This window comes from Engraulis encrasicolus, chromosome 2, assembly GCF_034702125.1.
Source record: "Engraulis encrasicolus isolate BLACKSEA-1 chromosome 2, IST_EnEncr_1.0, whole genome shotgun sequence".
Classification (NCBI taxonomy): domain Eukaryota; kingdom Metazoa; phylum Chordata; class Actinopteri; order Clupeiformes; family Engraulidae; genus Engraulis; species Engraulis encrasicolus.
In genome coordinates this window covers 28,997,896-29,022,576 of record NC_085858.1, presented here as the reverse complement: position 1 = coordinate 29,022,576, position 24,681 = coordinate 28,997,896, and the positions used below count along the sequence as shown (strand labels likewise).

Below are 24,681 nucleotides of genomic sequence, written 5' to 3'. Positions count from 1 at the left end.
TGGTCGTAAACATAGGTTGATGCACTACTGCCAAAATAAAACTACAGAGACTCGTTTATTCTGTGGTGTTTGTAGTCTTACATCGTCATTCTGGATGGAATCTGGAGAAAGGCTGATGTGCTGGATATACTTCCTTAATTCATACAGCATCTGGTGAGAGCAGAAAAATATGGATTACATGTACACTATATGCAATGTCGCATTCAGGTTTGGTAATAGCAACTTTTGCGTAGCCTCTTACTGCAGCTGGGGTCGCCGGCGACCCTATTCACTTGCTGAAAATGCTTAAATATATCATAACAACATTGCTATTGCTATTGCTATTGACATTACAGAGAGCCATAGTGCTGCGCTAAGGGGTTAAAACAAAAACCTTTCCAGTAAGAATTGCTTTCATGCCTTTCGTAAATTGCTATTAAGTCCTTCGTATTGGATTAACTCGTAAAGACACGTTGTTATAAATTTACCACAATGGCAATGACCCAGTTGTAGTGCATTACTAGGGTTAGAAGTAGTTTGTTTGTTATGTCATAGTATGTGCTATTAGGGGTGTAACGATATCGAACCGAACCGACGTACCGTACCGAAAAGACCTGCACCGAATCGAACAGTGCTGTACCGAGTACCGAAAGGTCGAGTAAAAGTCTACTCTGTTCATGTTTTTACATTATGCTGCTACTACATGCAGAGGCTCGTGCAGAACCCTGAGAGAGAATGCAAGAAAAAAACAGGTGTAGAGGCTTGGTCTTTGTGAAACCTTGAGGAGAAAGTGCTATTTCTTACACTGATGAAATCGCCGACCCAAAGTAGCAGGTTGAATGCATTTACCTTTTTTCGTTTGTATTTTGACAATATTTTGGTGAAATTAACAACGTGCTGAGGAAGAAAATGGTTTTCTATTTTGTTCCCATACATTGTACCGAAAATGTACCGAACCGTGACCCCTAAAACCAATGTACGTACCGAACTGTGATTTTTGTGTACCGTTACACCCCTATGTGCTATGGTACTTAACTTTTTAATGACTATTAAAGCATGCCACAGGAGTTACGGAGTGCATTAAGGAGCTACAGCATTTGCAGAGTGGATTGTAAATGCAGTGTGAATACCTTCTCGGTGAGCATCTGTAAGAGTACTTCTACTTTATACAACTGTGATTTAATGTAATGCAGTGTAATGTAATGTAATGCAGTGTGAATACCCTCTCGTACTTCTACTTTATACTTTATACAGCTGTGAATTAATGTAATGCAGTGTAATGTAATGTAATGTAATGTTATGTAATGCAGTGTGAATACCTTCTCGGTGAGCATCTGTAGGAGTACTTCTACTTTATACTTTATACAACTCTAATGTAATGTAATGCAGTGTAATGTAACGTAATGTAATATAGTGTGAATACCTTCTCGGTCAGCAGTGCGATTAGGTGGTCTGATTGTCTGTGCAGTTCGGTGACAGCGTTTTGCAGCTGTCCGTTGAGGGCCTTGGTGGCCTGGCTGCGTCCCTCGTCCCCGCACGACTCCTCCATGGCCTGCTCAAGACACTTCCAGTCCAGCTCGTGAGGCAGGCCGCCCAGGTACGCGTGCACGTGGGCTATGTTGTTCAGCGCCACGCAAAACTGCTCGGACACAGAACCAGGAAAATAGTTAGAGAGTATTTGTTTTGCAGCTGTCTGTTTGAGGCGGAAATTCATATTTGGTGTGTGTGTGTGTGTGTGTGCGTGTGCGTGTGCGTGTGTTTGTGTGTGTGTGTGTGTGTGTGTGCGTGTGTGTGTGTTTGTGTTTGTGTGTGTGTCAGGAACAGTGTGTGTGTGTGTGCATACACCCGTGCGTGTGTGCGTGTGTGCATGTGTGTGTGCGTGCGTGCGTGCGCACATGAAGGGGAGGTTGTTATGGCAGGAGGGGATGATGACGACAAAGAAGGAAAGAGAGACAAAGACATTTACGTAACTGTGCGAAGCACATAATAGCCTATTACATGACACAACACGACTGTAGGTTACACTAGAGGCAATGCTGAAAATTGTATTGTAGCACTCCATGTTTTCATAATTGAAACTAGCAAAGCACCGCCACAGTCTCGACAATGCATACACGCATACACAGCCGCATACACAGACACGTACACAGACACATACACAGACACATACAGAGCTCAGACAGAGAGGCCTTACCTCCACAATTATGCTCTTCGGGTGTTGTGCCTGATTGCTCCTTTCAATCTTCCGTTTTAGAAGCTCTGAGTAATACACAGCCTCATTGCAAATGTTCTGTAATATCAGAAAAGAGAAAGGACTGAAGTGTGATTTACTCAATCCCATATATGCTTTTGTCTGACTTGACACCGACAAAAGGCTTATACTACATTCACAATATTTCACAGATAACTTGCGATATTTCAATCTATCTAGACTCTTAAGATTATTTTCTCAATATTCTGTGAAATCTGTTGACTGCATGTTTCATGTTATTTCCAAGCATCATCAACATCATAGGGAAGGGTGAAACACTCTCACACACATACACAGACACAGACACAGACACAGGCATAGACACACACACATGCACACACACACACATAAGAGTGATTTCTGCCCATGTCCATCCTTCTGTCTGTGTGAGTCTTGTGATGAACATGAAGTCTCTGGTAGTGTCAGGCCAGGCTAGCTGCGTCCAGAGGCACGCACACGCACACGCACAGGCACACGTACAGGCACACTCTCTCTCTCTCTCTCTCTCTCTCTCTCTCTCTCTCTCTCTCTCTCTCTCTCTCTCTCTCGCTCTCTCTCTCTCTCTCTCTCTCTCCATCCTTACATCTGTGAGTCTGGTGATGAAGATGAAGGCTCCTGTGGTGTCGGGCCAGGCTAGCTGAGCCCAGAAGCCCTGTACCTGGCTGAAGCACACCGTCACATCCACCGCCGACGAGCTGTGCTTACCCTTGGCCTCAATAACCACAAGCTGCAGTAGACATACATAGGGGACAGAGGGTTACAGCCCTTTTATTCAGTTGGGATCGCCGGCAATCCCATTCACTATTTGCTGAAAAGGCTTAACTACATCAGGATAACATTGCTATCACACTGTCAAGAGTCTTATGTGACGTGGTCATTACGATTATTTTTGCGACAATAAGTTTCTAGCATAGGCTCGGCATGAAAGGGTTAATTACACTCCGTAGTCACTTATACAGACAGTAATTAAGCACATGTAGGCTAACATTTGAACCCTATTTTGAAGAAGTTCAACCAGTGTGGGATGATGACATTCTATTTTCTAAATCAACTCTAAACAAGTCAGGTCACCTGGTCCGCTTCCACTGCTCGGTGGATTCGGTCACATGACTGCTCATGAACAATCTGCAGCCACTTGTGGATGGCACTCTTGAAGCAGTTATGGAAGCCGTTCAACGCCAGCATCTTCTTATCCCTTCACAAAACAGTAATGAGTACAGCGTATAACAATGACCAGATAACTAAAAGCAGTCAGATGTTTTGTGTTCGGTAGCCCAACAGGTTGGAAGTTGAATTGTCACTCATGAAAGCATGTAGAGAACTGCACTGGTGGCAGTCCCCATAACTAATCTCAAATTGACTTGTTCATGTCGTAAATATGAGTACTTGGACTCTAGACAGATACCCTTCTAAACAAGCTTACTGTGATAACAACCCTGAACTCCTGCTACTAGTTCACGGACCACTAAAACGATTTTTTAAAACGCTATTCTAATTTTGGAAATATAAAGCACAACAAACAACTGAACGTTCCGATAAACATTTGATCTGATAAATAAGTCAAAAGGTCCTCACTTCAGGGGCAGGTATTCTCCAAATCGTTTGAGTATTTTCATGGATATGTAGAGTTCAAAGAGGGCTTCCCCCATGGCCTGGGTCAGTCTGGTAGTCTCCTGCTCCAAGGTGCCAGACACCTTCTCCATCACCACGCTCACATGCTCCGTCACCTAGTACATCATTTGATGGTTCATGTCAGAAGTACAGTATGTGCAGTGATGAGGAACCTGGACTACTGTAGGATTCAGTTCCACATACTCCAAATCACCTGGTTTAACAATTAAAGCATCTGGGCAGGTGAATCCAGGTAATTTGGAATAGTTTGAATACATTACAGTAGGATGGTAGTGTTATTCCGGAAAACACAATATTTTGCCCTCAACCATCCATTGACTTTTCAGGACTTTGTAATCGTTCGGCACAAAATTTCAGTTCTACTCATTGCAGCTTGATCATCCAAATTTTTGTATTAACTTTTAAATGAGGACTAAGAAGGAGCTGAAATGAGCTACCGGTAATATACTGTACAGGTATATAGACAAACACTCACCAGTCTCTCCAGTTGGCGATAGGAGATGTTAAAGAAGTCCACATTAATGGTGCTGGGCCAAGATGCAGTAGTACAGTTAAAGAAAAAGAAAGGTAAGTAATAGTAGCTTGTCAATCACAACAAACACATACTGTACATAAAACATTACCTGCAACTCTCAACCAGAGTGCAGACTTCTGCAGTGTAGCTGTAACCCACCTTTGGAAGAGCTTGCTGTAGATGTTTTGCCCTCTCTGTACATCAGCACAGACATGGTCCACCACCTTAATGAGCTGGTGGAGCTCCTCCTCCAATGCCTAGCACAGGAGACAACATGGACAATAGGCCTACATACAATGATCAAGTTTAATCAGTTCAGCTGCAGGCTCTTTGGGCCAAGATGACCTGGACGAATCTTCATGGACAATACATAGGATGGATATTCAAGCTAACAGTCACATTTTGGTAAAATATGAAATGGGGCTGGTGTATTTAGAACAAAGAATAATAATTTACTGTGAAGTGGCGGTTGAGTTTTATCCTTTATTTGCCAGTTGATGTTTAAATTCCTTGCAAAGTTAATATAATTATATCATTATGTAACATTCATTTCACTGTAATACTAATTAAGTAATACTTTATTCATATGAATTACAGAAAATATATGGATATAACAACAACATACATATTTTTCCTCATGGAATTGCGTACACCTACTCACCACTTCTTCATTCTTGTACTGTGCAACCATTCTGTCATACCATTTCATTGTTCCTTTCTATAAAAAAAACAGAACCATTTGATAAATGGTATAGTATATCTTTGGCAGACTTGAAATATCTAACAAAACATATAACAATAATACAGCATGAGCAGCATTTTCCATCTTTTTTAAATGAGACTGAAACAACCTGTGATAAATGAAAACCATTTTGATAACTCCTGGTGCTGGCGTCGAACCAGAATACAGTATATTGTTGTACTGTAGGTGCACTGTACCTTTATGGATGTCGCCATTTCCAGTTGTATTTCATGAGTTGCAGGAAACACCTTATGGAATATTTCCATAGTCTGCATGAACCCCAGACCTCTGCACAGAGAGACAGTTTAAAAACATTACAAGAAGTCAAAAGTGGCAATAGTGAAATGTATGTGTAGACTAGTCCCATATTTACTGTCCATTCAGAATATACTGTAGCAGCAGGAGTATCAGAAATCCACTAAAACCAATATCATCAGCACTGATATACATTAATCAATATTATATGTTATTTTGAGATATGTAGTTGCATGGCTATATAGTGTGGATTTATTGACTGGTCGAAATTGAGTCCGCCCACTGAGACTGAAATGCAGTCATCAAACAAGACAAAGAATACTGTCTGACTGCCGTCAAATGGCCATGACTGCGACACAGACTTGTTTTGGATTAATAAAACTAGTCACACTCCAGCGCGAAATGCAGGCTGTTCGTCAATGGCAAGTAAGTCACACACGACACACTATGACAACAACGCTCGGAAATGACTGTTTTGATGTATGATTTATAATGAACATCACAGAGGTGTCCTTTACATAAGCAGTGGTGTAGTGCAGTGCAGAGCGGCGCCGCATGAGGTCTCACCTCAGCATGAGCTCGCAGTGATTGACAGCCAGCGGATGGGCGCAGGGGAAGACCTCATGCAGGTTCTCTATGAGGAAGAGGCAGTACTCGCGATGCAGCCTCAAACTATCTATCAGCAACACCTCCTGCACAACACCAACGATTAACATTAGAGATTTTACATCACATCCAGATGAAATTAACATTACGTACTTAATATCAGGTACAATTGATCAACATTGTACATTTCTTATCAGATCCATATGATTAAAACATTGCATATTTTATATCAGATCCTGATGATCAACACTACTGACTAATCATATCCAAATTATTGAAATTACAGACTTCATATCAGATCTACCGTACAGGAGAAACTGAACATGTCACGTTTATATCAGATACACATTTCATATCAGATACACAGGATGAACACACATTTCAATATCCCTAACACCTTTTGTGGTGACACTTTATTTGAAGGGGACCCCTTATGGATGTCATGTCACCTGCAAAGGAATGACATGGCACATAGCCAGGGCTGGGCTGGGGGAGAAATAGGGCCCAGGCACTTATGGCTTAAAGGGTTCCCTCATGATTAGCGGCGCAGAACTGACTCACCAGTGGGCCCTGCAGCACCCTTGTGGGCCCCTATTTCCAGAAATGTAAATAAATAAATAAATAAATTCTGAAAATTCTGAAAATAGGGGCCCACGAGGATGTGGGGCCCTCCAGGAAATGCCCACTATGCCAGATGGCCAGTCCAGCCCTGCACAGAGCCTACCAGGAACATCAATGACACACTATTGATGTGTATGGCTGCTGACATAATGTGTCATTCAGTTTTTTGAAATATGAAGTTGACATTGTTTGGGAGTCATCCTATTCCATAAAAAAAATGAATGGCAAATTATGACAGCAGTCATTAACATCAGCAATGTGTTATTAATGTTCCTGACGTGTCATGTCATTCTTACGAGAGTTACATGACACCGTTATGTACACTCGCCTCCAAAAGAGTTGTCGCCTACCCATCTGTTTGGAATAACAGCTAATAACCTGACTTTCAATTAATCACTTGGCTTCAGAAGTCACTCATATGAAAGCTACAACCCTCTCGAATGAAAATGTATGTACAAAAATAAATTTCATGCACCAAAGAAAGATTGACCCTTTAATGAACACAGGCGGGGCAGATTTTGACAAGACAAAAGTTTTGTCGCCTATCGAACATAATGTGAAAATGAGCAGATAAGTCACTTCAAAACACTTCAAATACGCAGATCGGGTGTCATACTTAATCACTGATTCACTCACACCTCTCCAGAAAATCAACTTTGGCCTTAGGTGTATGTTTAGGGTCATTGTAATCATGGAAAGCAACACAATGAAAATCAATGGAGTTCAATGAGAGATGGTGACACATTTGCTATTCGTAGAGCAATACATTTTTAACTTCATGATGTAATCAATGATAAAAACCCTCACACACCAGCAGAATGCATGCAGCTCCACATATTCACATTTCACATTTGTGAAAATCTGTGTTCAATAAAGGGTCAATCTTTCTTTGGTGCATGAAATTTATTTTTGTACATACATTTTCATTCGGGAGGATTGTAGCTTTCATTTGAGTGACTTCTGAAGCCAAGTGATTAATTGAAAGTCAGGTTATTAGCTGTTATTCCAAACAGATGGATAGGCGACAACTCTTTTGGAGGCGAGTGTAGACCTCTTCATATAGAAAGTGGAGTGGAGAGTGGAGTAGTGCCAGCGTAGATTAGATACATATAAGATACATAATAGCCTCGGTTACATGGGGCATTTTATTCCGAATTAATTCCATTTGATTCTAAATAAAATTTAATTCCATTTGAATACCTCATGCAAATCCTGCTTGATTTGGAATTAAATTACCGAGGCATTTCATTCTGAATTATTAATTCAGAATAAAAACCATCATGTAAACATCCCCAGTCTCAGAGTAGACACGTATTAACAGAACATCCACTGCAACACAAAAAATTCCCCTGGTGGTCCCCCCAGGCTACACTGTCACACATACTGCACAAACATCGGAACTGTAGGGGTGCGAAACAAGACTGGCAGGAAGTGGTATGATGAACTGACATATATACAGTACAGATTTTTAATCGTACTGCTATTGTAAATAAAAAGTAAAGAAATAAATACATGAATAAATGTATGCATTGTCCTACCAGGTCCCCATGCACAGCAGAATAGTCCCATTCCATATCAATGGTCTGGAGGAATTCCAGTAGAGAGGAGTAACACATCCTCTGGGACCGGTGGTGGCTGCTGTAGCATTCCCAGTGTCTTGGAAGATAAGAGCACACGGCTTAAAGCAAGCAGAACAAGCTGAACATTTGACTTTTTTTAAATAGAGAATGCATGAAATAGTGAATATCCCATTCCCATTAGGTGACACAACACAACATCACGGTATCTGAATTGGGTTTCATAGCCAACATGGTATTAAAAAAAATACAGTAGTGAGCAAACTTCTTTCTCACCCCAAAATGTCTACACCTCGCCACCTTGCCTTATTATATATATTTTTACATTATAAATAGAAATAAAATAGAACACGTATTCCATGACAAACATGTACATGATTGTTTGCTGTAGTGTAGAGAGGTCTGCTTGCATAGCATGGTGGCAGATGACTGTTCTTGCAGGTGCACTCAGCTTGCCATTCCAATTATACGGCTCCACCTGAAAAAGGAATTTGAACTTTATTACTTTAATTATATTAAATATGTTTTTTTGCTGTTGGTTTATTTCATGTAGAGACACAGGAAGAAGAGTGAGTGACAGGAAGCAAGTGGGAGAGAGGTGGGGTAGGGTTGGGAAATGACCTAGGCTGGATTCGAACCTGGGTCCCCATGGGTAAGCAGCCCTGTTCATGGTATGGTGCATTACCGCAATGCGCCTCAACACCCAGTTATTGTATTACATGACATTAAATGACATCATGTTACATTACATTTAGTTGACACTCTTATCTTTGTCATGATGTGCACAGGGTACAGTTACAATTTCAGATGAATCCATGCATGCTTTCGTACCCACTACTGCATGTATGGTATTTCAAATAGGTTCTAATGAATTAGACATACCACCAATACTGTAGATCGTATAGATTGGGATTACCTGAGCACGAGAGTGTTCATAGTCCAGGATTTGACAAAGCATCTTCTTGTGGATGTTCATGCTGGACTCAGTTCGACTCAGCTCTGTGTCTCTCTGTGGAAACATAGGACACAGTAGCTTATTTTTATAGCAAGTGTGGCAAGAAGCTATTGCTTGCTGTCTGGTGGAAACGTCACACCAAGCTGTCCAAAACAAGCTTTCCACAATTTGACAAAAAATATGCAGGTGTTTTTTTCTCTTAATTAAGCATGTTGTTGTCAAAGTTGGTAATTACGTCTTGACACATGGTCATGTAGATTGCTTGTTTAATCTCTCTAAAAGTCACAGGCTGACAGGGAGTCTAACCTATACGTTTTAACCCATTTAAGCCTAAGGCACCAACAAAAAACGCTTGCTGAATGCTTAAGCCCTTTTTGCATAAAGGAGCCATCTGCCTATAAAAACTTAAATATCTCAGCCTCTACAGCACATAAGACATGAAATATGTTGGATTTAAAAGCTAGGACCCTCATCTTGCATTAGAATATGTTCATTCAGCTCTAACATACCCACATTTTAATGAAAACAACTCAAATCTCAAGAGCCTGAATGCAGCTTCTACTGTATGTTGCTCCAGACGCCTAGGTCAATGCAGCATATACGTAGCATCAGGCTTCAATGGGTTAAAAGGGAAAATAATGAAATAAAAGCGCTCTTTCCCGACAGCAGTGGCATGTAGAGGGAGCTGTCACCGACTGCCATGAACGATAACCTACAGTATACGGTTTAAAGAATGAACGGTCTTGCAGCAGCAGTAAATTGTATAAGGATCTGCATGCACGTTACCTGACTGGTAAGAAGGCGCATGATGAGGTGGCAGTCTCCCTGTACTTTGGAGGCAGTAGAGCGAGGCTCTAGCTTAAACCAGTCATTATGTCCTCCTACTGGGATTTCCTAGAAAGGAGAGGAGAAACACACGTTATTTAATTATAAGGTATATGCTGCCAATACTTCTTGGAAAAGAAACACATTTCACTCTTTGCTGTTTAACCCATAATTGACTGGGAAACCTTTAAGACTGAGGGACGGGGTATTCCAAGAACATGGTTAAGTGATAAACCTGTCTAAGTTATCCTACAGGATGTAGTAAACCTCATGATAGATAGCCTGCAGTAGTCAGACTCTTCTATTAGATGATTAACTACAACCTTGAGGTTAATTTAACCTGGATTACTACCAAAGAACATAGATTGGAAAAGAACGATTACTGGTTGGAAAATGCATTGGCCATGGTGTAGTCTGTACATGTCTGTACGTAGTTATCCTAGGTTTTATAAGGAATTGTCTCTCATAGGGCGCATTCAGGCCAACAGAGAACCGTGCCATTGCCAGTTCCCGCACCTGATCCGGCCAGAGTGTTCAAGCCGCCATTCTGAGCGTTCGGGAACAAGAAGGTTGGTTTAGGCTACGATGCAAACCAAAAAATACTTGGCTTTAGTCTGCGAACCGTGACAACAAAATGGACGTTAGCAGGTTAATCCAGGTAACAAATGGTCACATGTGGAAAAGCTCAGAGACAGGTAGGCCTATGGACGCAGGAGGTTCGCAGGTAAGCACTTTACGGTAGAAGTCATAATTCCACTGTTCTCAACATAGCTGAACAATATGCTTTCTCTCTCCTACTCTCAGGTCAGAAATGGGTTGTAGGCTATTGTCATGACTGTTTACTCTCATCTGGTCCCAGGGCAGAGACCAGTGTTTCCCACCATCCTGTGTGAGGGCAGGTAAACTGCTCTTGCCCTCAGGGCAGGAGTCATAACTCCACTGTTCACAGGGCAACATAGTTCAACAAAATGCTTTCTCTCTCCTGCTCTCAGGGCAGAAATGATTTGTAGGCTATTGTCATGGGCACCGGCACCGGAATGGGCACCGGCACCATCCCGAGTGACCTGAAAACTTAGAGAAATACAGACAGACGCTGCGCTCCTCTGAATTTAGCAGTTCACCCTTCTAATGTATGTGTTAATATATGTGTTGCTACAATTTGAAACATTATTTTAAAGTAAAAAAAGTGAGTAGTACTGCATTAACATCATTTGAAGAGCAGTGACTATTGCTAAGTTTACATGACGGTTTTAATTCCGAATTAATGATTCAGAATTAAATAGTTCAGTCGAATTTACTTTGATCTTTCATTTAATTCTGAATTAAGAAGTGTTTACATGACGTTTTCAAAGCGGAATCAAGCTTTATTCAGAATCAAATGGAGTTAATTCTGAATTAAAACCGTCATGTAAATGTAGCATAGGCCTCTGCTACGCACTATTTTGGGGCTGAATACGGTTAAAATCGTTGCCCTGGTTTTATAAAGGTGGTAAGTGTCTTATTTTGTATGTTAGACGTTGGCTTGTTTTAAGGAGGGAGTAAGTATCTAAGCTAGTGAGAGTCAATGAATCACACATGCTACAGTGATCCAATTTAAATTTAAAGGCTTTTGACTTTCACTAGCTTAGCTACATACTCCCTCTTTAAACTTGTCTTAAAGCAAGACAACGCCTAAAATGAAAAATAAGACACTTTACCACCTTTGTGAACCCCGGCCAACGATTTTAACTGTATTAAGCCCCAAAATAGTGGCATACTCTAAAGAGACATAGCCTACAGACATTATTCTAAAGTAGAAAAAGGTCAGTAGTGTTGCATTAACATAATTTGAAAAACAGTGACCATGTTACGCACGCTTAAATGGATGTTGAGGCAGCCCAGGAAGTCGTCAGCATTCTCTTCACTGCCTGACGAGGCTGAACCATTGGCCCGCACAGATTTGGCAATCTGCTTAAAGTATCTGTGGAAGGATTTGCTTGCTTTCGTCAAATGTTACTGGTTACAAAACAAATTGCTTCAATAATAAAGGAAAACATGAGCTTGTTTCAGTAAAAATGTTCCAGGCTATACATGGGTTCTAATTTTTTGTTTTCCCCTGACTGCGCGAAACTAACTGCACACAACTCAACCTCTGATTTTTGGAAAAAGCTGTCGTTCAAAAAATTAGCTCATGTGGTTGGCTGCCAGTGTCTTGCCCCTCCTCACAATATCGTGTTTACAAACATGGTGAACCCATTTATTGAATGGTCAATTGAATGTAGCCTGGTCTTACCTTACCTTTATACTAATTTAACTCATACACAAGGCCTAGAACGCCTGAATTGAGAAACGACTACTGATGGGAGGGTTGAACTCTGTCGAGATTTAAAATGTGAGTCTTATTTTACCCATACATTAACATTTGGTCATGACAGCGAAGAAAGATTTCTGGTGGGTGGGGTGAACTCCGTTGAAGTTTGGAATGTGCGTCTCCCGTCCCGCTTCCCACCCCTGTTGGCTGATTGGCCGGTTGCCTGGTATCAAGACTAAAGCCAGACAAGAACACCCCACCTAGATGCAAGATGGGAGGAGAGCCTTTTGGACTGGAGCTTACGTGCACCCGGCCTAGATGTAAGATGGGAAGAAAGCCTTTTGGACTGGAGCTTACGTACGTATGGCAAGGCCAAGCTAATTCTAATGCTCTATTGTCCAGCAGCCTCACCTTCCCATTCCTCTGATGCCACTGATCTCATTCAGCTTCTTGCAGGCCTCAACTACAGACACGTCGTCATCATGGTCCCTGCGGAAGATTAATGAGTGGCTCAGTCATTCATAAAGGTTTCAAGTACTGTAGTGCATATAAAGTGTCTCCATGTTAATTTTAGAAATAAGTGAGTTTCCATCTTACCAGATGTCCAAATGAAGAACCTCACCACATACATCATTAATGTCACTGCACGAAATGTAGTCGTTATACATACATTAGCATATTACAATGGGTCAAGTATGTTATTCATATCATCAAAGAATATAGGACATGTTAAAGGGGTATGCCACTATTTTGGGGCTTAATACAGTTAAAATCGTTGGCCAAGGTTTGTAAAGGTGGTAAAGTGTCTTATTTTTCATGTTAAGCGTTGTCTTGCTTTAAGACAAGTTAACCCCTTAAGGCACAGCATTATAAATTATCTGTTACCGGAATGGGAATGAGTAAGTCGTAATGTATTACTATAGGCCCTGTGCACTGTCATAGTAGTGTAGTACTATAGTAGTTAACTCTCAATGTCTATTACAGCGTGCCACAGGAGGTACGGCGCGCATTAAGGGGCTACAAGAGGGAGTATGTCGCTAAGCTAGTGAAAGTCAATGGATGCTACACGGATCCATTGACTTTCACTAGCTTAGCGACATGCTCCCTCTTTTAACTTGTCTTAAAGCAAGACTACGGCTTACATGAAAAATAAGACACTTTACCACCTTTACAAACCTTGGCCAACGATTTTAACGGTATTAAGCCCCAAAATAGTGGCATACCCCTTTAAGGCAAATGGCAAATTAACCAGAAACTTACAAAATAAAATGCTCATTCCATACAGGGTTAAGGGTTTCGGGTTTTACTTCAGTGGCTTGAATTTGTGTGGACAGGACCTCCTTGGAGCTACTACCACACTTGTCTAGCTTCTCACGCCGCTTACGGAAGCTGAACCGCCGCTCCCGTCTGTCCTCTGGCTCCTTAGGGCTCTGCCTGATCAGCAGCCCCAGCATGCAGTAGGGGTCACTAAATCCTAAAATCGAAATGAAAAAAATATGCCGACAATACTAAACCAATACCACCATTGCAAAGGGAGGCAAAGGGTTTCTGCCTACCAGCGACAAAATAAAAGTCTTAGATTTAGATTCACATTATAAAATGAACACCAACGGCAACGGGTCGTCCTCCGTGAGAGCAAGTCTGACTTGTTTTATTTAACCACTCTTTCAGGGTCTTTTTAAAGGTGGTGTAGTTGTCACAGTTTCTAGCATGAGCTGGCAGTGTGTTCAAAGACTGTGCTCCTCTGACAGGCACCCCCATCAGGCCAATGACTAGAATAAGATATTAAGCTAAGGATAGGAGCTGCCAGACTGGAATAAAACGTTCACCGAGATCAAATAGTCTTTGCCAATGTATAACAGTAGGGAAAGTAGCCTGGACTCACACAATGTTCTATTTAAAAGAAGGTGTCATGTTCCTTTACCCCACAAACTGACCAATATCTCCACACATGCCTGACAGGCTGATTGGTAACCATGACTACTGACATTGGAGCAACAGGAATATGAAAACACAGGAGCTACTTCAGGGGAGAGCAGATGCCTAGTTAATAGAGGTGCTATAACAAACTGTAATGATGGCTTTCATAACCACTCATGCCATTCGGTGTTTACATGAAGCGGTATAAGAGGCCGCAACATGCATGCATACAACTACTGTTGTAGGCCTAGTTTTTATTTTTCAAGAGTCCAACACGTTGGTGGTGGTGGAGTGGAGTTTCTGATTTGAGCTGCAGAGAGACAGCTCATTGAAGCATGGGAATGGGAATTCAAAAGTTTCTCTTACAAGGTCACCAACCAATGAAATGGTTTTGGTAAGTTGAGCAAATCACGCAGTGCCTATACAACCTTCAGAAATGTGCTGAGCAATATGTCATAAACTCTATGCTTCAATGGAATCCAATTCAATGGGATACATACTGTAGAATGTTAATCCTTTATCAAAAGGACTGCAACTGAGTCTATCACGTTTCTAAGCATGCAGCATTAACCACATGCTAACAACAACTTTTTTCACTTAAAACCTTACCATTAGCATCCTTGGCCATCAAATTCTTCGCCTTCATGACAGAAACTCTGAGTGCATAACTTGGTCTCTGGAAATACAGAAAGATGTTATAAAACCAATTATTGATGCGGTGGTTCAGATCATGAAAGGTTGTCCTTCAAAAGTCAAGTCTGTAAAAAAAGCTGGCCTAATGGCCTAATGGCCTAATGTCGACAAAAAAAGACATTCATTCTTCATGAAATACAACCTCAAACCTTGGCTAATTCTGTCTTGTAGCTAGAGGACTTGTACAAGGCATGCACTGAGCTCATGGTGTACTGTAGCCTATACTGTATAGTATACTGCTGTGATTAAAATGGAGATCTGGCCTTACCTTGGACTCTTTGACTTTTTGTAGAATTATGTCATGTTCTTCCTGACCAATATCAAAAACCTTTAAAAAGATGGAAAGTTGGAAAAGGTGATTGGGAACCTAGGCCTTGGTGAAAACAGGCGATGAAAGGTTAAAGTGTATTGAGAAAATAGATAAAAGGCAGGCAGGTTAAATAAAATCATGAAATCTTTTTGAACAACTTAACCATACATGTAACAGATATATTATGTATATACAGTACAGTATTAAGGCTCCTGTGAGATAATGAAAACCGAAAAATTGCATTAAAGACAAAAAAAACCTTGTAGCATTCAAGTTCAAAAATAGTGTGGAGTTTAAAACGTGCCTACCTTCTGCAGATAGTTGAAGAGGTCTAGTTCACTGGTGATGTGGTCTGGGGATGGAAGCCCGACCTGATTCAGGATGGTATACACTGCCTCCTCATACAGAAGATCCAGCTGGACACACAGATGGTAAAGAAAATGTCTTGTGTAAATGCTGACTTTCTGTCATGCAGTTAAGACTTACAGGAAATATTAAACATCCACAACCCTGCTCTATGCTCCCAAATATTTAATGCCATTTATGTGGAATTAAAAATGTAGGAGCGTAGAGCACCGTTAAATATTTGGGAGCACAGAACAGAGTTGCGGATATTTATTGTTTCTGACGATTCTGACATAGTGATAGTAGCATTGTGAAATAATAATAAATATAAAGTAAGCAATTTCTAATGTGCAATATTTACATTGTGTGATATTCTAAAGTGGTAGTAGCATTGGTGCATAGAGATAAATAACCCAGTTTGAATCAGAGCTAAGATGTTTACCTTTGGGTTGGTAACTGTTTTTCCAGTACAGTCAATCAAGTAACAGGCACGAAGCAGCAATATTTCCACAGTTAATATAGTACAAGGACATGCAGTCCAAAGTAGCTGAAATGTTTGTATCATCATGTTCTGTTTGAAGAAACAATACTTTAAAAAAAAACGTGAATTCCAATTCTGTCCACTCACCTCTTGCCTGCTTGCTTTACTGATAGGGAACACGGGGCCTGGATGCTCCAGGACAGGGGGGAACAGGACATGCTCTCCCTTGCCAAGGGCAGAAAGGAAGAGCGAAAGTGAAAAATTAATTTTGTGAAACCAAATCTAATCTAAGATTTGCAAGTGATTTGTGCGCATCACTGTTTAATTAAGAGAAAAATGCTGCAAACCTAAATATACTGCATTGGGTCTCAAACAAATAAAAACTGGTGCTCTTCAAGGGGAAAGGGGCATGTAGGACATCGGAAACAGAGAAGGTCCCAAGTGTTGCACAAATCAAACTAAGGACTTCGCAGAGTTGCCTTGGGACCTTCCAGCTTTTTGATAACCGAAATATAATGCGGTATAATAGGCTATATGAATGTACCTGGCCGTCGTCAAGTATGCGATCTTGCTTCAGAAGAATTTCATTCATTCGCACGAAGAACTCCTTTCTGTCGGAAATTCTACAAAGGAAAACAACCCAATGCAATCTGAGGTTCTTCAACAGATCATAATTCTGTTGAACAAACTACACAAAGAGCCATGCCCAACACAAACACGTTTCATCAGCTGACAGTGGTCACTAAGCACAGTCTGAGTGAGCCTTCCCCATGGATGGTAGCAGCGAAAGGGGTGGTAGCAGACTCACCAGTGGCGGAAGAATTGCACACACTGCCCCAGGGCAAAACACAGATAGCCACCGATACCCAAGCCCCCCTCATATAGCCTGCCATGGTCAATAGGGCTCCCCCTACTACCAATACGGGAGGGCACTGGGCCCCGGGGCAAATGCCCTGTTGCCCCCCATAGCTCCGCCCCTGAGACTCACCGACGGGTAGTAGCAGTAACGGCAGTGGTGTAGTCTACGTAGAACGCGGGTATACGGAGTATAGGCCTACCCACTTCTAAATTTCAGGGATTTCAGTATACCCACTTAAAATTGATTGATCCATTGTTTTGAATGGCACAAATATATACAGTATACCCACTTCAAAAAATGCTCAAATATACAGTATACCCACCATAACAAAGTAGACTACACCACTGAGTAACGGTGGTAGCAGGCTCCACCATGGGGAGCAGCAGGCAGGGCCACTGGTAGCTGTGGCTTGGCCCGGGAAAAACTCATCTGAAAGCCCCTCAATTCTGGGCCCCCTATCTCCCTTGGCCCGGAACAACTGACCCCTTTGACCCCCTCCCATCGCCTTCCCCGAGACCAGTAACAGTGGCTGTAGCTGATTCACCTGTGGGTGGTAGCAGCAGTCAGGCCCCAATTGTAGCCCCCCTTTCTCCCTGGGCCCAGGACAACTGACCCCTTTGCAACCCCCACCCCCCATAACAGTAGCAGACTCACCTGTGGGTGGTGGCAGCAGGATTAGTGGTGATGGCCTCGGCAGCCTTGGCCACGGGGATGCAGGTGGGTGATGGGGGCTCCTGGCGTTCCCAAAGGGATTGACTCCTCTGAACCTGCCTCAGCACGCTGCTCTTCAGCCCCAGGAGCGTAGACATGGTGATGACCACGACTCAAGACTAACACTGAAACACATGATGGATTACCGATGTCTTCTTGTTGAATTAAGTCATTCGATTTCTTTTGCTTCAGAAGTGTTTACGTTTTTTACTATTGCCTGCCATTTTTCTACGCTGCTACTTCCATCATCATTAGAGGGTGACACTATGATGAAGACAGAAGTAACCCCCTCTAAAAACCTTGACATGTCTGAAAAAAGGGAAACTAATGACTTGTGAAACTTGTGAAACTAATGACTAATGACTCAGCCCCCCCCCCCAAGAGCGTTGACATGTTGACGATGACCTTGGTGGAGCACTGGAACAACTGACACAAAGAGCAATGTTGCTTTGCGTGTGTTGAAACAACGTTGGGCTATGTTTTTCTAAATAGGTGATTGACAGCCTATTCCACAAAGAAGGCCTTATCACATTTTTTTTATCTTTCTGTGTGGAATGTGTGCCATGTGGAAAATATTTGCAGACACATAGTAATAAGGTTATCTTCAACACACCCGTCTTGTTGGTGCGTCTCTGAAGTAATCTAGTAGTAGGAAATGGATCGCAGTCAATTTTTCTTCTTTCTTGTTGTTTTCTTTTCATTTTAACATTGAAGGGACTGACACGACAGACGTTTCGGCTGCACAGAGCCTTCTTCAGTGTGACAGCCGAAACGTCTGTCATGTCAGTCCCTGCAATGTTAAAATAAAAAGAAAACAACAAGAAAGAAGAAAAATTGACTGCAATCCATTTCCTACTACCAGACACATAGTAATGAAATAACATAGGCCTAGTCATGATAGTTGTGGAGGTAGCCTATCTTGATCATGTGCCCTTCTTAGAAGCATTCTGGGATACCCTCCTCTTTAAATTGAATTTAGATTAATAAAAATAGAAATGCTTATTTGTTATGGTTAAATGCGGGCAAACCAGTCAGCATTTTAAGTAGATTTAATAAAGGTTATATTGCATTTAAAAAAAAAACAGAACAAAAAAAACACTTTTCTTATACTAACATTATATTGTTATAGGCCTATTTCTATAATATTTCTATTCTCCTATGATTATATTATCTTCTATGGCATTTGTGGTGCCAATTCATTTCTTATCTTCTATATAGGTTTTGTGGTGCCAATTCCTTTATTGTGGCTATCATAAGTCAATGCATAATGTAGAAATCAGTTTAGAATGGCCCCTCTGCAAGCTAAAGACGGAAGTTGGCATTTATATGGGTGGACACGGGTGATAAAGCTACATCTGGCAGCTTTTTATCTGCGCCATGGATCTACAGTTGAGATGGAGATATACAGCCTAATGCCGCTCTGTGCAGACTCCCCTGACGGCAATGTTACAATTGGACGCCGCATGTCTCGGCAATGTTTACAACAGCTCTACCAAATGGCAGCGTTCTCCAGTGAAGACCTCGCCAGCATTGCGGGGTGATTGAGACAAGCGCCGCAAAGGTATCCTATATTATACAAAAAATATAGTAAAGCATTATTCTCGACTGAGAAATAATGTGTAATAAGTAAAGATGTAGACAAGCCCCTTTTAAAAAACACAAATTATGAATTTGAGGGAAAGTCACTAGGCTAGCGGGTCAGGTGCCTGGTGGTTGGGTCTTGGGGGGGAAAAGCCAATGACTGCGTGCCACTGACGGTTTCCAAGACAACTGTAGCTTGTTCACTTTCTCCCCAGCAAGCTGCATATGGTAGCCTACCAGAATCTCAGTTTGGAAGGGGGAAAAATACAAATTGAAAATAATCCTTATCGCTGCGTCTAAGCGACTTCTACACTGTGTGCCAAAATATACACTATTGCGTTGGCCGGTGACCCCATAATTCACAGTTAGCATATCTGCCCTGTCTTATAACGTTTCTCATCCTATTTCTTCAGACACAGCCATAGTCTGATATATCTATATAGGCGAACTGTAGCCACCGTGAAACAATACGGGTGCAATCGAATGAAGAAGACTGCTTGATGCGCTGCCGATACGCACGGGAGAAACCTGACAGAGCTTAATTGACAGGTCTCGAGCGGTCTTAACATAGGCTACAGTAGCGCAATCCTACTTTTCCCTCAGAAAACATATTTGCTAAACAAGTCCTATTACAAGCAAACACACCTGTTATTGGTAGGTGCAAGAGCAGTGATGCAGAGGTTCTTCCCAGGTGGAAATGTTAGAACAACTTCCACCTGTTGCACAACACAAATAGCGTACCAAAAACAATTCAGAAGGCAACACAGGCTGATCTTGATTGAAAGTATCTCAGTAGTAGGTTGTCATGCTCACCTAAGGTCCTTTGGCAGCTCAAGTAAGTCTAATCCTTATTGGGTCTGGTCTTAATTGCTGTTTAGATTCGGACGTCTCGTGCCTTTGATCTGTTGATTGCGCACGAGTACTGTGGATGGTCTTTGTTTTTTTATCTTCTCCCTCTCTAACGCACGCAAGCACATACAGTAGACTGATACACCACTGTTGCCGATATTTCCCATTCCACCTGCCGAAGTCTCAGTAGTCACTAGCATATGCTGCCCAATAGGGATAGGGAGGGGCGAGGGGAGGGGAGGAGGCATTTACCCGAAACGCTGCCTTTATCTGGGGAAATGAATATGGCAGGCAGCTGCCGTATGGATGGAGACGCAGGGAAAATCAAACTGGCATTTGATTAGGGTGGTAGCTGGGCCATAAAATGACATGGGCGTCATATCATACCATGCATGCATATTCAATCAACACTAAGAGAGTATAGCCTACTCTGGGACTCAATACAATCTATAAGGTGTTAACCTGACTCTCTAAGTGTTGAATTAACGCAGACACATTTACTCTGTGGAATGAAAATGGAGTTGAAAAACATACTGAAGTTCAATGTCATCTGGTGTTTTTTTGTAACTCTCTAGGCTTCCTATAGCCTATTTCATAAGAAAAGCCATGCCATATTGGTGTGTACATTGCTAGTCAGCCACGCCATGAGAGCAGCAACACTTATGTACTGTAGATGGGTCTTAAAGTGATATCACATGGTGAATCGGTGACCATGATGAGTGGAGGTGCAAAACGCACACCAGAAACAGAGGTCCTGGCAACCAGAAAATACAATTGCAGGAGGAGAGAAGTGCCGCACACTCTCAAGTTAAATAAACAGTTTTGTGACCTGAGGAAGGCCGACAGGCCGAAACGTTGTCACATTAAAAACTGTTTATTTAACTGGAGAGTGTGCGGCACTTCTCTCCTCCTGGAATCGGTGACCATGAACATGAAGTAGGTGATCTTGGACGTCAGGCGGCACGGCCAGGGAGACCACCACCAACCCATCAGCACGTCCGCTGACAGCTTTAACTGGGCCCGGGACAAAGACATCTGAAAGGGCCCCAAACCCAATCAATACAATGTAATAATGAGGATCCATTTCTGGGCCCCCTCTCTCCCTGGGCCTGGGACAAGTGACCCTTTTGTGACCCCCCCCCCCCTGTCGGCTTCCCTGCCCGTCCGTATCGGAGGGGAGTCAGTGGAAGTGGTGCAGAGCCTCAGGTTTCTGGGAGTGCACATCAGCCGGGACCTGTCAGGGGCCAATAGGCAATAGCCAAGAAGGCTACACTTCCTGCATACACTGAAGAAGGCCCTTCATGCGTGCGTGTTTGTGTGCGCGTGCGTGCATTCCAGGGTGTGTGCGTGCTATGTGGGATGGGTGTGTGTGTGTATGTGTGTGTGTGGGCTGGGGTGTCTGTCCAGTGTGATCAATGTGACGTGACCCCTGCTTTCCTGGACTGTGCAATATAATCCTGCTCAAATGGTCTGTGTGTGTGTGTGTGTGTGTGTGTGTGTGTGTGTGTGTATGTGTGTGTGTGTATGTGAGTGTGTGTGTATGTGAGTGTGTGTGTGTATGTGAGTGTGTGTGTGTGTGTGTGTGTGTGTGTCTAACTGTGTTAATCTAACTTACCTTTACTTTTGGTAGCATCTGTCGGTTGTTTCCAAAAGTTCTACTAACACTAGGCCTACTGATTGATGACTGACATACAGTTTACACATTGTCTGGTGTTTTTAAAAAGAAAAGACTTTTCCATTCGTTTGTGCCTTATGTTTACACACAAACGGAGTTTTTTCCTCTGAAAACGAATCTTCCAAAAAACTCTGCGACACAGCAAAAGTGTAGATTAGAGTGTAGATAGAGGAGGGGGGCGGGGGTTAGTTTATCAAAATAGCCGGCTATGTGTAATCAGCACCTGAGATGCACATATAACAGAGAGTAGAGAGAGGTTCCATTGGCCCATTGTTTCCGGGTTCTATTATTGCAAGGGGGAGTGGGGGGGAAATCCCCCTTTAGGCAGACCTAGGCAGACCTAAGGACTGTTCTATTCAATGCTAGGAGTATTATGACACGCCCCTTTAGGCAAACCGGAACCTGGTCATGTTAGGTGCCCATAGCAACCTATTACATTGGCATATCACTATATACTTAAAGAATCTCTGCATATAAGGTGGAGAGGCAACATGGTGATGCCACCATTACCTTCTCTTGCCAGACAATGATTATAGCAGGGGTGTCAAACTCACATGCATTTAAAAAATAAATAAAATACATTAAAGAAATGGATTAAAATTATGTGTGCATGCACTTATACTCGTAGTTCAACTTCACTCTCTTCCCCATTATGGGATGCACAAAGTGTGTTGCATGAGTGTGAGCTGTTTCATTGGCCTGGGCCCACTTACATACCTGTGACACACCACATTTCCTGTTCAAGTCTTGTTAGGCTATACATTAATAGTGTATGTGGGTCAACAATAATGCACTCTTGAAATGATCTCGCAGGCCGAATACAATGACTCCGTGGGCCCGATTTGGCCCCTTGGCCTGAGTTTGACACCCCTGGATCACAGCATGATGTTGCATTCCTGATAAATATATACATGGGTTCTACATTTTTGTTTTCTCCTAACTGCGCGAAACTAGCTGCGCACAACTCAGCCTCTGATTGTTGGAAACCACTGTCGGTCAAAAAAAATCGCTCACATGGTTGGCTGCTAGTGTCTTTCCCCTCCTCACAACACCATGTTTATGAACAAAAAAACATGTATAAGGAGCCATTAACTGTCTTCATAAAGTCACTGCATACACACCATAACCTAACTGTACCCCTGTGCTTGTGGTTAAGGAGTTGGATCATTGGGGTCAAGTCCCTGGGGGTAGGGGAAGGGAGGGGAGGGGGCACATTACCAGTGCTCTGGCAACAGGCACATATTAGAAAAAGCTTTGTTCCGCCTGCCATCTATGCTCTGAACTAGGGCTGCACGATATCAGAAAAAAAAATGATACTCGATAACAGCATGTAATACCTCCATAATGATAGTTAAACAATATTTAGAAATATAGCCGAGTGTTTTTCTTCTCACTAATTTGTTAGTCTGTGTGAGGGCCGTGGCTTTGGTCATGGCAGGCGTCTTGCACATTTGTTGACATTCAGCAAGTGATTGGACTGCTCAGAAATGTTTTACACATATCGCCACTCTTGATATCGCAATTTCGATACATTTTCGATATATTGTGCAGCCCTACTCTGAACAACCTTCTCCAGTAATGTTGCATTGGCCTCTTCTGGAATGCGTAAATGGTGTCTGGCTGTCAACATTCTTGTGTTTGTGCTATCTGATGGTGTCTGAGCGTATGTGGAGGCTATTTGTTATTGCTGTTCAGTGGTGGTGTTGTCTTGATGTCTGTCAGTATCCATACTTTTCGGCTGTGTCAAGTGTGATGCTTGATGAAAACAAATAAATAGCCTAATCTATCTATAGCTCTTCTCCATTCTCATCTCTGACTGAGGTAGACTGAACTCTGAACAGACTGAAGTGAATTGTATTGTGTGTGCTATGTGATCACAGCAACTGACAGTAATCTCCTCACCGAAACAAAAATAAACTGCGACGTCTTTGTGGCAGTGTCAACACGACAATGATGATGCAAAGCAATACAAATCTCACAGTAACTCACAGCTTAAGCAATACAGTAGCCTACATCTGCAATCATCACATGCCATGTTGTGGTTAGTCACATTTGTTGTTGGCAAGGTTGCTTCCCAAGGAAGCACGGTATTCCAAGAACCTGGCTCAGTAGTTAACCAAGTTAAGTTAACCGTGAGGTAATGCTACAATATTAGCTGTCTAGAGCCTGCAGTGCTCATTTTCTTAACTAAGGTGCTGTTTCCACGTAGCAGGATATTTTTTTAGCAGGGTATTTTTTTCTCCTGTTCAGGTGTAAACGCAACTTGTGGATAAAAATAAATCCTCCATTGTAACAAATGCGTTTCAGCCCCCTAAACAGGATTTTTTTTTTTCCTGCTTTTTTTCTCTCCTGGATTTTAAATATCTGCTAGTGGAAACGGAAGGCCAAAACCAATGCAAAACCAATGCAACCAGGAGAAAAAAATATCCACATATAAAAATATCCAGCTACGTGGAAACAGCGCCTAAATGACATCTGCGGGCTATGTACTGTATTAGCATGTTTGCCAATTCCATAGGTTAATGTGGCCATGCTAATCACTCAACCATGTCCTTGGAATATCCCCCTGATCTTCGTGGATCCTATTTGTCATCTTGACATCCTGTGTGCCTGGTTGAAGTGTGAGGTTTGCTAATGATGTAAACATGACACATTTTGACTTCTGTCACAGCAGACAAGTAGAGAGCTTGCATGCGGAGGCAGCGACTGAGAAGACCCAGCAATCTTGGACAATAAAAGAACACAATGGGCAGAAGGCAATATGAATATAATAGGCAATAGGAAAAATAAGGCCGAAATGGCAGCCAGAACATTGAAGATGAATGATAACACCCATTGACGTTTTTTGTTGGAGGGGATCTTTTAACAGGATATTTTACACTTCTCTGGAAGATTTGAAGAACAATTCAAGACCGTTGCGTGTAAAGTTGAGCTGAATAGCAAGACCCTAAGGTGCAAGATTAAAATACTGTATCAAAGTGTCAAGAAAGGAAACCAAGAAACTGAGGCA

The 24,681-nt window shown here is 42.2% G+C and overlaps 1 protein-coding gene across 1 annotated transcript in view; it reads right to left on the bottom strand.

The window, feature by feature from the left end:
* The window catches only part of baiap3 (BAI1 associated protein 3), a 30,705-nt gene extending 10,602 nt beyond the window's left edge, over window positions 1-20,103 (bottom strand). The window contains exons 1-26 of the mRNA XM_063217512.1: window positions 19,961-20,103; window positions 17,510-17,691; window positions 16,541-16,619; window positions 16,144-16,221; window positions 15,479-15,586; window positions 15,129-15,188; window positions 14,777-14,843; window positions 13,508-13,721; window positions 12,845-12,889; window positions 12,659-12,736; window positions 11,812-11,917; window positions 9,919-10,026; window positions 9,094-9,186; window positions 8,552-8,655; window positions 8,139-8,256; window positions 5,941-6,065; window positions 5,316-5,406; window positions 5,038-5,094; window positions 4,536-4,633; window positions 4,338-4,389; window positions 3,806-3,957; window positions 3,302-3,425; window positions 2,814-2,957; window positions 2,174-2,269; window positions 1,403-1,618; window positions 82-150 (exon numbers count right to left, since the gene is read on the bottom strand). Coding sequence (XP_063073582.1) covers window positions 82-150; window positions 1,403-1,618; window positions 2,174-2,269; window positions 2,814-2,957; window positions 3,302-3,425; window positions 3,806-3,957; window positions 4,338-4,389; window positions 4,536-4,633; window positions 5,038-5,094; window positions 5,316-5,406; window positions 5,941-6,065; window positions 8,139-8,256; window positions 8,552-8,655; window positions 9,094-9,186; window positions 9,919-10,026; window positions 11,812-11,917; window positions 12,659-12,736; window positions 12,845-12,889; window positions 13,508-13,721; window positions 14,777-14,843; window positions 15,129-15,188; window positions 15,479-15,586; window positions 16,144-16,221; window positions 16,541-16,619; window positions 17,510-17,664 — 2,637 coding nt within the window. The 5' untranslated portion in view covers window positions 17,665-17,691; window positions 19,961-20,103. The remainder of the gene's footprint in view (window positions 1-81; window positions 151-1,402; window positions 1,619-2,173; window positions 2,270-2,813; window positions 2,958-3,301; window positions 3,426-3,805; window positions 3,958-4,337; window positions 4,390-4,535; window positions 4,634-5,037; window positions 5,095-5,315; window positions 5,407-5,940; window positions 6,066-8,138; window positions 8,257-8,551; window positions 8,656-9,093; window positions 9,187-9,918; window positions 10,027-11,811; window positions 11,918-12,658; window positions 12,737-12,844; window positions 12,890-13,507; window positions 13,722-14,776; window positions 14,844-15,128; window positions 15,189-15,478; window positions 15,587-16,143; window positions 16,222-16,540; window positions 16,620-17,509; window positions 17,692-19,960) is intronic.
* Window positions 20,104-24,681: the final 4,578 nt, after the last annotated feature.